We start from the raw sequence: 12,412 nt of genomic DNA, 5'->3' as shown, positions 1-12,412 counted from the left end.
CAGTGACTTTTTCTTATTTCCAAACTTGAAAAAATGGCTCGGTGGACAGAGATTTCCAGACAACGAAGACGTCATTGTCTCTGTAAGTGCTTATTTTGAGGACCTTCCGAAAACGCACTTTTCTCAAGGATTAAAAAAACTTGAAAAGCGATTGACCAAGTTTATAGAGCTCCAAGGAGATTATGTTGAAAAATAAAAAAAAATTTACCCAAAAAAAATTGTTTTTATACTTCATTCTAAGGACTTATTGAACTACCCTCGTATCATTCACCCTTAAGCTTACTTTTAAATTGATGAATTCAATGACGTTTTTTAATATTTTCAAATTCTTTTAAATTCATCTGATTTTTGTTTAATTCACCTTGAATTTTTATAAATTTTATCGAATTATTCTCTTGCATCATAAATTCTTCTAAATTCATTCCCGTTTTACGGAAATCAATGGATTTTTAAAAATTTTTAAACATGTTTTCCAATTTATTTGAACTCTTTTGAATGTAGCTAGAATAATTATAAACTTATAACGGTTTTCAATTGTTCAATTCGGATTGTTTAAATTTTGAAAATCTACCGCCTTCAATGTTTATTATTAAGTTTTTGTGGATTTAAAAATGATCAAAGATCGGAAAGTGGTTTGAAGATATAAATAAAGATGAAATCGGTGTAATGGTTTTCAGATTGAAGAAAGCGAAAGAAGACTTGGAAGCTTTTTTGCTGGAACCGGACCGAATGTCGAGTACGACCAAGTATTACAAATGCGAGGAAATGTATGGAAATTTGGAGGTTTGGAGATCAGTGGGCGATTCGGATAGAAGAGATATTTACGAGGATGTGGTGTTCAATTTGGCGAAGCGTGAAAAAGAGGAGGCGAAGCTGCTGAAGAAGCGAAATACGAAGCGACTCGCGCAAGTTTTAGACGCCATGACGGACGTTACTTACAGAACAACTTGGCAGGAAGCTCAGGCATTGCTTTTGCAGCATTCTGCCTTCGCTGACGATGCAGATCTTCTGCAGATGGATAAGGAGGATGCGCTTTTGGTCTATGAAAATCATATTCGACAATTGGAAAAGGACGAGGAGGAGGAAAAAGAGAGGGAGAAGAAGAGGCGAAAAAGACAGGAGAGGAAGAATCGAGACGGTTTTATCGTAAGTTATTATAAAAATTATTTTTTTAAAATTATTATTATTATTATTATTATTCTCTAAACAATAGGTAGGTCACGAAAATCTCGAAAGCATTGTTGTTGTCGATTTTCCTCAATGTCAATTTGGTAATTTGAAAAACTGGAAGAAAAAAAAGTTGCCAAATTCACACACATAATTAAGAATTGTCAACCAAGAAAAAAGGATTTTGAAACAAAATATATAAATGTTCAATCAAACTGATGAATCTTTGATAAGAAAATTAATTTCCAACAAAAATTGTAATAGTTTATATTTCCACCAAAAAATATTTTAATTTTGAAATAAAAAACTATTTAATTAAACTAGAAAATATGAATTTTCAACCAATACAAATTTTTCAATTCACGAAAAAAACAAATCTTATCTAACATGTTGAGTTTTCAAGTCATGAAAATGCATTTTATAAAAAAATTGAATTTACATTCTAAAAGTATGAATTTTTTATCAAACTAATTAATTTTTTACTAAAAAAGACGAACTTTCAACAAAATATGTGTATTTTCAACTGAAAAGATCAACTTTCTAGCAAAAATTGAATAGCTACATTTTTATTTAAAAAAATTCATTTTAAATAGAAAAAAAGATTTCAATCAAATAGTTGAATTTTCAACCCATAAAATAATTTTTATGATAAAAAAGACTGTTTTTCAACCAAGTAGTTGAATTTTTGACTGAAAAAGATAAATATTCAACCAAAAATGGAATAGTTCAATTTTCAGTTAAAAGAAATTAATTTTTAACCAAACTGATGAATTTCCAACTAAAAAGATGAATCTTCAACTGGAATAGTTTCATTTTAAACAACAAATATGAATTTTTGACTAAAACGATGAATATTAAACCAAAATACTTGAATTTAAATGGGAGAAATAAATTTTCAAACAAAAAGATTAATTTTGTACCATGAAAGTATATTTTTCAACAAAGGACATAAATTTTCAATGAAAAAATGAATTTTCAACTGTAAAAGGAAAATTTTCCACCAAATAGCTGAATTTTGAAATAAAAAAATCAGTTGTAACCAAAAATGGAAGAGTTAAGTTTTAAGGTAAAAAAATTAATTATCCAAAAGAAAGAAAATCAACCGATTTTCAACCAAAGTGATGAATTTTTAACTAAAATGGGTAATCTCCAATTGGAATAGATGAATTTCTAACAAGAATTTAACTTTTAACCAAATAAGTTTTATTTCCAACCAAAAAGATTCATTTTCAACTAAAATGATGAATTTTTAACTTAAATACTTGAATTTTCTCTAAAGAAAGAAGATTTTTCAAAAAAATTGTTAAATTTCCAACTAAGAAAGACAGGTTTTTAACTTAATAGTTGAATTTTGAACAAAAAAAGATCAAGTTTCATTCAAAAATGGACGTGTTAAATTTGTATTACAAAAAATTAATATTCTTTCAAACTGATAAATTTCAAATTAAAATTATGAATCTTCCACATAAATAGTTGAACTTTTAGAAAAAAATTAAGTTTCAACGAAAATAACAGTTATATTTTCAGCCTAAGACATGATTTTTTTTTAGAAAATAAGAAACAAATTTTCAATTCAACAGATGAATTTTCAAACAAAAATATTATTTAAAAAAACACAATTTTCAACAAAATAAATAAATTTTCAACAAAAAAATAGAATGATTTAATTATAGGTTATAGAAAAAAGTTTCTAACTTTTTATTAATTTTTACTTGAAGAAATTAATTTTAATTTTAAAAAAATTTAATTTTGAACCAAAAAATTAATTTTCTACCACAAAAGAAAAAATTTCAACAAAATATAGAATTTTCCAACCAAAGATAAAGCAGATAAATTTTCAGTTGACAAAATTAATTTTAAATTAAAAAAAAAAAAACTAATTTTCAATACAAAGAAATTAATTTTGAACCAAAAAGACTAATTTTTTTGCCAAAAAAGATCAATTTGCAAAAAATACATGAATTTTTAAGGATAAAGGTGAATTAGACTGCAAGACGATTAATTTTCTACCACAAAAAATACAGAATTTTTTAACCAAACAGTTGAATTTTCAAATGAAGAAGATTGATTTTCAACTAAACATGAAATAAATTAATTTTCGATTTTAAAAAAATAACTAATTTTCAAGCCAAAGAAGTGAATATTGAACCAAAAGACTATTTTTTAAAACTGTTTTCGTTTTTCGATTTTAGCCTTTTTTTAACGGAAAATTGACATTAAAAAAAATCCTTAGATTTTGAAGGTTCATTATTTGTAGATTTGTATTTTTCTGCGAAATTGCTGTTTTTAATTTGTTTTAAAATTATAAGTTAAAAAATATTTACAATTTTTTGACAGTTTCAGGTTGTATTAATGTCTTTCACATGAAATTGATTATTTTAAACAAAAATGATTAGATTTCAAAGAAGATTTACAATTTTTAACAAGTTTATGTTATTTGGTTGATTTTAACCTCGAAATTGGTGATTTTTGTTTTGAATAATAAAGTTTTCAAGCTTGAACAATTTCGAATTATATTTTGTTTTTTCGTTATGTTAGAAATTATAGTTTTTGTCAACGATCATCGGATTTTAGAAGATTCATAATTTTTAAACAATGTCAATTTACATTGGCGTTTTTAATCGAAAAGTTGTATTTTTAAAACAAAAATCATGATTTGAATAAGATTTAGGATCTGCTAATAATTTTGGATTATCTTAGTGTTTTTTATCCGAAAAGAATGAATTTTCAATAATTAAAAATAGAAGAAAATTGTAAATTTATGTTTTAACTGTTATAGATTCAACTTTTAATTTTTATGAATTATATATTTCATTTATAAAAATTCAACTGTTGAAAAAGGAGTGTATCCATAAAAAATTGAGAAATTCGATTTTTTTGTAAATATAATAATAATAAAAACATTTTTTAAAAGTTATGTTAGTGCATATTTTCATTCAAAAATGGTGTTTCAATATTTCAGAAGATTTGAAAATATTTAAAATATTGTACATGATTTCTAAATCTTCAAGACATTTTTTTTAAGTCTAGGAAGTTCTTCGACAGCATGCTTCATTTTTTTGGTTTCATTGCAATATTAAATTGAATTTCCGTTGAAAATTCAAGTGCATGGTTAAAAATTCGTTCTTTTTGGTTAAATTGTATTGTTTTTTATTACAAAATTTAACTGTTTACATTTGCAACTTTAACTTTTATGTTGAGAATTTGTTTGTTTTTTGGTCTTTGAAAATTGTTATTATTTTTTTTTACTGAAAACGAAACTATTCAATATTTGGTTGAAAAAATATCTTTTTTCGTAGAAAATTTTCACTTTTTTTGGTAGAAATGAATCTTTTGGGTTGAAAATGAATCGTTTTGTTGAAAGTTTAATGATTCTACTTAAAGATTCATATTTCTAGTTGAAAATTCAAGTTTTTGGTTTGAAATTAAACTATTCCGTTTGAAGATTCATAATCTTAGTTGTAAATCCATCATTGTTTGAAAATGTAACTATTATTTTGAAAATTAATTTTGTTTTTGTTGCAAATGAGTTCTTTTTCACCGCAAAATGCAACTATTCCAATTGAAAAATTACATCATTTTAGTTGAAAATTCTACTCTATGGTTTTAACTAAATTTTTGTCTGAAAATTTAAATATTCCATTGTTGGTTGACAATTTAGCTTTTTAATTGAAAATTCATGTATTTTCTTCAATTCTTTAGTAAAAATTAACCTTCTTTGTTGAAACATCATCTTTTTGGTTAAAAAATCAACTATTCCAGTTAAAAATAGATCATTTCAGTTGAAAATTGATCTTTTTTATTTAAAAATAAACTATTCCATTTTTGGTTGAAAAGCGATCATTTTTAGTTAAAAATTCAACTATTTGGTTGAAAATTTGTCTTTTTCTAGTTGATAATTCAAATATTTCGTTAAAAATTAATGTATTATTTTTAAAAATCATATAGGTGGTAAAAAGACACCATTTTGGTGGACAAGTCAAGTATTCCATTTAAATAGTCATCATTTTAGTTGAAAATTCATCTTTTTGATTTCAAATAAATTTGATTTTTATGTTCGGCAATTAATTGTTTGTTTTAAATGAAAATTTAACTATTCCATTTTTCGTTGAAAACTGATTTGTTTTAGTTCAAATTTCAGCTATTTATTTCAAAATCGATCTTTTTTACGTAAATGTCAGAGTGGCCGCTGGACCGGGAAACCGGGAATTTTGTGAGACGGGAAAACCGGGAAATGACAGTGAATTTTTTTTTAACCGGGAATTTTACAAATTTGTAGAAGAAAAATCTATCCACATTCGATTTCAACAGTTTTTACATAATTAGTGGAATTGTTATGTTTTTCTGTTATTCTATTATTTAGTTTACAATGCGTAATTCAAAAGTTTTTTACTTTAGAAATTGTCCATTTCAAATTGTTATTTCTAAACTTACATGTTTAATTTCAAGAATTTTTAAATGCTTTCTTAATGGCGTGAACAAATAAAAATAAAAGCCTTTGATGTTGAAAATTTTCGATAAAAAAAATTTTATTTAATAAATCAATATATTTTTTTAAGTTTATCTGTACTTTAAGTAATAAAAAGTGATCAAAAACGTATTGACAAAATGATTTTAAATCAGTTCAAAATTGAAGAATTTTCAGATTTTAACGTTAAAACTTAAACGGTTTAAATTTGAAAGTCTTAGTCATTAAACAAATGTGAACGTGTGACTGAAAGTTTATAAACTATTTTCAACTTAAAACTAACTTCATAATAATATATTCTTAATTAAAGGCTTTTATTAAATTAAAAATATTCTTTCAATCTAAATTATTCACTTGTTAACCCATTCAATTTGAAATTTTTAATTAAAAAAAAAATTAATTATTGAATATTTAGCAATATTTGAATTTTTATTTAAGACAACAAAATTGAACCCAAATATTTAAAAGTAAAGAATCTTTAACTGAATTATTTGACATAGAAAACCTGAAATCGTTAAAATTTCGAGGAGCCTTTAAACTTTGAACGTTACAATTTTAATTGTTGTATTTGAAAAATGCCTAATTTGTAAGTGAGTAATCTTTAAAAAAATGTTTTTATTCTTTTAAAACTTTTCACAATGTTTGAAAAGAATCTAATTTTTTTGTTTAAAATTTGCGCAAATCTACATTTTGTTTTATATTAGGCTATCATTTCAAGTTTTGCATTAAGTTTGAATCTTTTCAAAACTTCTGCATATCTCTTAAAATTACTCAAATTTCGCCTACAAATAATAAATGTTCAATTGTTATTTATGCATCCAAATTTAAAAAAAAAAATTTCTAAAATTTGCAGGATTTTCTGAAAATTGTAGAAAAAATGTAATTCATTTTGACAGATATGTAGAAGTTCTGAAAAAATGCCCAAAATAATTTTAAATTTAAAACCAATTTAAAACAACTTCAAGATTTCTCAAGATTTTGAAATAAAATTTTGAAGTTTTCTAATGATGTTTAAACTGTTTAAAAAGAAAATAATTGAATTTCTAATTTAAGAAGTGTTCAGTCAAAATTTTTCCAATTTTTCAATATTTGATGTTTCTAGCTTAAAATTCCTTAAAATTATATAATTTTGAACATTTTAAAGTTCATTGATTGATTTTTTAATTTAGAGCATTGAAAATGATAACATGGATTTATATTTTTTATTGAAAAATGTTAGTACCTTCAATTTTATACGTGTAAATTATTGAGCATTTGAGTACAACATTTTTCAATTAAAAACTTTTAAATTTCAATTTAAAAAGTTCAAAATTTAACAGTTCCACTTTCATTGCTTTCATTTGCAGCTCAGTTTTTATTACCTCAAGTGGAGATTTTTTTAGCTTTACTGTTCCATTTTTTAAATTTCATTGACCGTGAAAAATTGTTGCGAACCGGGAAAAAACCGGGAATTGACCTGAAATGTGCATTGCATTTTTTTGTATAAGTAAATAAAATGCAAATTTGTTTGAATTATTATTGAAATTCATGGACTTTAGAGGCAAATTCAAGAAATTATCAGTAATATTTAATTATTTAATTAATTGAGCCTGCTCAAATATTTAAGAATATCTTCTAATATTATTTGAATTCATAGAAATTAAAAAAAAAACACATTATTTATCATAAACTGGAAAAACTGTATACATATGTCGAGTCGATTGTTTTAAAATATGCGAAATATTTGAATTGCAAAATTAAACGAGAAAAAAAACTGGAATTGTCAGGGCATTTGTTTTCAGTATTTAAGTAGACACCCTGATTACATTGATATAATTTCCAGAGCCTCCTGGACGAGCTACACGAGCAAGGAAAATTAACATCAATGTCTCTTTGGGTGGAACTTTATCCCATGTTGTCCGCGGATCTCCGATTTTCCGCAATGCTCGGCCAATCAGGCTCGACTCCTCTCGATCTGTTCAAATTCTACGTAGCCGATCTCAAGTCCAGGTTCCATGACGAGAAGAAAATAATTCGCGAGATTCTGAAAGACCGGAACTTCGAGGTCCAGGTGAACACGACCTTCGAAGAATTCGCGACAGTCGTTTGCGAAGATAGAAAATCGGCAACCTTGGATGCTGGAAATGTCAAGCTCACCTATAATTCGCTTCTGGAAAAGGCGGAAGCGCGAGAAAAGGAGAGAGTGAAAGAGGAGACGCGAAAGTTTAAGAAACTCGAATCAGGTTTCAAGAATTTGCTCAAGACACTGGGTGTGGATTATCAAATGTCGTGGGAGCACGTGAGGGCGAAAATTGAGGAGGAAGTGGATTTTAAGGCGATTTCGCTGGAGAGTGAGAGATTGAGAATTTTTAAGGAGTATCAGCACGAGTTGGAGGAGAGTTGTAGTCATCATCATATTAGGAGTCGGAAAAAGAAGATGAAGAAGCCAAAAAGAAAGAGTCGATCCAGATCTCACAGTGTAATTTTTAATTAATCATTATTAATCAGGATGGCCGCTGGCCCGGTAAATGACCGGGAATTATATTTTTTCACTCGGAATTTTACAAATTTGTAGAAAAATCTGGCCAACTTTGATGTCAACCATTTTTTTTTTTTTTAATAATTAGTTAAATTTGGATTTTTTTTCAATTATGATATCATTCACAGGGTGTCTAGTGACCTTGAAAACCTTGAAAACCCGCAAATCTCCTTGATTTTTTCACAAGGAGCTTGAATTTTAATTATTCATTTGTTTTTCTTCATCTTTTCAAACAGTAATTTGATCTAAATGCGAAGAGTAATTTAAATCTTTTAACCTATTATGAAAGAAACATCTCGTTTAGAAAAAAATCTTGCTGCTGAACATTTTTTAATTCGTCAAGATATAATTTATCTTTTGTTTATTACAGAATCATTAATATAATATAATTAGAATAAGTCATGGCCGTACAACGGATTTTTCGAGGGGTTTGTCACTCGGTTTTTGAGTAAACAACAGATTTCAAAAGGTTACAAAATATTTCTAAACCTTTCAAAATATTTCAAACATTTCAAAATATTTTAAATATCTTTAACATTTCATAAATATTTCACGGATGTTAACGATTTAAAAAAGGCGCGCACGCCAGATTTCAATAAAGATTTCAAACATTTGAAACGATTTCAAGAGGTTTTAAAACATTTTAGGAGATTTCAAAATATTTCAAATATTTCAATGTCTTCAACGAATACAAAAGATTTTCTAAACAACGATTCATGAAAGATTTTATAAACATTTCAAAATATTTCACAAAGATTTCAAGGATTTCGAACTTTCAAAAAAGGCGTGTACACTAAATTAAAAAGTTTTCACAAAAATTCCTTAAAGATGTAGAACATTTCACAAATATGTTAAAACTTACAAAAGAGTTTAAAGATTTAAAAAAATGTGTATTGAACCACATTTCTAAGATTTCAAAAAATTTCAAAGATTTTAAACAATTTCAAAATTTCTTAGGAGATATCAAAAGATTTCACTAAGATTTGTAATAATTTAAATAATTCCAACGAATTCGCAAATATTTCAAACGATTACAAAAGATTTCTCAAATATTTTAAAGAATTCTTAAGGATTTCAAGAAATTTCAAGAATTTCAAATATTCCAACAAGGGGACATCAGATTTCAAAACATTCAAAAGATTTTTTAATGATTTTAAAAGGTTTGAACAAATTTGAGAAGATTTGAAAATATTTTAATAACTTCAAACAAACAGAAAAGATTTCACGAACAAAGATTAAAGTAATATTTCAAAAATATTTCAAAGATTTAAAAACATTTCAAATATTTTAAACGATATAAACATTTTTGATCAGATTTCAACAGATTTTAAATATTCCAGTAATTTCAAACGAATACAAAAGACTTGGAGAAGATTTCACCATTTCTTTAAAGAATTCATAAGGATTTCACAAGATTTCAAAAATTTCAAAAAATTTCAAAGATTTTAAGCGATGTCAAAAGGTTTCAACACATTTTAGAAAATTTCCAAAGACTTCAATGATTTTAAACAGACACACAAGATTTCGCAAACAAAGATTAAAGAAATAGTTCACAAAGATTTCAAGAATTTTAAAGAGTTTACAAAAGCTTTGAAAAATGCGAAAATATTTCTCAAAGATTTCAATGATTTCAAAGACATTACAAAGATTCAAAAATATTCCTAGATATTTCAGAAAGACGACTCATGTTCGCAAAAAATTAAGAATTTGTTTATTTACGATTCGGCTTTCTTTAAAAAATTTTGGCCAATAAAAAATGAAATGGCTCATTTTTTACATATATGAGAAACGTTTATTTCATTATTTGATGTAAAAAAGGAGACCTGGAAAATTTTGATTTCTTGACCTGGAAAACCTGAAAAAGACCTTGAATTTTGTTCCTAAGAATCGCTAGACACCCTGATTCAGTTAAGAATGCGTAATTCGAAAATCTTTTACTTTAACAATTTTCCATTTTAGATTTGGGTCACCTCAGGAATACCTCAGGAATATCAGGATCTGCAAGTGGTTGCTCGATTTTACGTAAACTTTGAGAAACTATAGTCTTATATAAGAGACATTTGCGGTCCAAAGGATTTTTGGAAAATTTTCAAAATTACGGGAGTTACGCCATGTTGAATTTTGGTATCACATTTTTTTTTAAATATCTATATTTCTGAAACCATTCAACGAATTTTTACAAAATTTTAGGTGTTATAGATAAAAGTATACGCTTTAAATTGAAACTTTTTTTCAAATTTTGACAAAAAAATGTCCAAAAAAAAATTATGAATTCAGTTTTTTGTTAAGAAGGAACAGAAATTCTCTTTTCTTTTTAAGGAAATTCAATTCCTTATAATTTCACCTTTAATTAAAAAAAAATTGATGGTGACTCCTAGATCACTAGATGATATAAAACCTAACATAAATCGAAGTAATAATTAACTAAAAATTATTCTCAGTGAGAATAACAAACAAAAAATGCTTTTTAATGTTATAAAGAAACTAATAAAAACGAAACTCATTTTTTCGTTATTTGCAATGATTAGCTACTTAAAATCCATAGCTTTTGAATGAAATACGACGGAGACTAATGTGCGATTACAATTAGTCAAAAATAGCCGACTTTTAACAATTATTTAAACAGTTTTTGTAAACAAATAAACATTTCGACCATTTTTTCATGATTTTGTTGCGTAATCAACTAAGCCTTTTCATAAAATAATATCAAAATGTGCAATTTGTCTATAGAAAATATTTGCACATTAAAATAAACAATTACACAATGTGCATTTGTTATTGTTTTTTATTGTATTGGTTAACAAAAATTATTTATGGACATTAATGCATTAATTTTGATAGTTTTTAAAAATCCTTTAGACCCCAATAGTCTCTTATATAAGACTATAATTTCTCAAAGTTTACCTAAAATCGAACCACCACTTGAAGATCCTAATATTCCTGACGTATACTGACCGATTTTTAATTTTTACCATGCATCTTTAATTGGAATAGATGAATCTTACACACAAAAAAACATGAATTTCTAACTACAGTTTAACTTTCAACCAAATTGTTTTATTTTTAACCAAAAAGATGAATCTTTTACCAAAAAAGACCACTTTTCAATAAAATAGATAGATTTTCGAATTCTTAAAAATTCTTTCAACAAAAAATAGAATAATTTAATTTTCAGTTAGAGAAAAAAAATTGCAACCAAATGAAATAAATTTTTAACGAAATAGTTAAATTTACACCCAAACAAATGAATTTTCAACCAAAAAGATTAAATGTCTATAAAAAAAATGGTGAACAATTTAGTTTAATTTTTAATTAAAGAAATAAATTTTCAATCAAAAAGATTAATTTTCTACCAAAAAGAGTAATTTTTAAGAAAACACATTATTTTGCATTCAAGTATTTTAATTTTGAATTGTATTTTCAACTAGAGGTGAATTAGTCACCAGGAAGATTAATATTCTAGCACAAAATACAAATTTTGTAGCAAAGTACAGAATCGGGAAATGACCGGGAATTTGTTTTTTTTTACACGGAATTTTACAAATTTTTTAAAAAAATCTTACTTTGATTTAATCCGGTTTTTATTTTTAATAATTAGTTAAATTTTTATCTTTTTCAATTATATCATTCAGTTTAGAATGCGTTATTCGAAAATCTTTCACTTTAACTATTTTTTATTTTAGATTTTTAATTTTGAAGCGTGCATTTTTAATTAAATAATTTTAAAATACAGTTTTTAAGACTTAAATAATTAAAATTTAGAAGCGTTTAAAATCGATAATTTTTTATCAAAAAATTTGGAATTAGTTCACAATTTTTAAATTTCCCGATTTTAACGTTAAAAATTAAACTGGTACAATTGGAAACTCTTATTAGTTAAGCAAATGTAAAGGCCCGATCGAAAGTTTATAAACCATTTTCAATATTAATTTAACTTCAAAATAATATATTTATGATCAAAGACTTTTATAAAATTTTAAATATTATTTCAGTCTAAAATATTCCATTTTTAAATCATTCAATTTGAACATTTTCAATTCAGAAAAAAAAACAATTACTTCATATTTAGAATTGTCTCAACTCTTGATTTAAAATCAGTAATTATAAATTAAATGTTAAAACTAAATATAACAAAACGAAACTTTAAACGTCACAATTTTAATTGTTGTAGTTAAAAAAATATAATTTGTAAGTGAAATTGTTGAGTAAGTTGAAGAAACATTTACAAGTTTTAAAAAAATTCATAAGTAATTTCGGCT

The 12,412-nt window shown here is 25.3% G+C and overlaps 1 protein-coding gene across 1 annotated transcript in view; it reads left to right on the top strand.

Annotated features, from left to right (window-relative positions):
• The window catches only part of LOC117179347 (pre-mRNA-processing factor 40 homolog B), a 48,825-nt gene that overhangs the window by 21,305 nt on the left and 15,108 nt on the right, over nt 1–12,412 (top strand). The window contains exons 5-6 of the mRNA XM_033371035.1: nt 678–1,146; nt 7,458–8,094. Coding sequence (XP_033226926.1) covers nt 678–1,146; nt 7,458–8,094 — 1,106 coding nt within the window. The remainder of the gene's footprint in view (nt 1–677; nt 1,147–7,457; nt 8,095–12,412) is intronic.

The sequence above is a fragment of the Belonocnema kinseyi genome, chromosome 1, assembly GCF_010883055.1.
Source record: "Belonocnema kinseyi isolate 2016_QV_RU_SX_M_011 chromosome 1, B_treatae_v1, whole genome shotgun sequence".
NCBI classification, from domain to species: domain Eukaryota; kingdom Metazoa; phylum Arthropoda; class Insecta; order Hymenoptera; family Cynipidae; genus Belonocnema; species Belonocnema kinseyi.
This window is presented reverse-complemented; position numbering and strand designations above follow the sequence as displayed.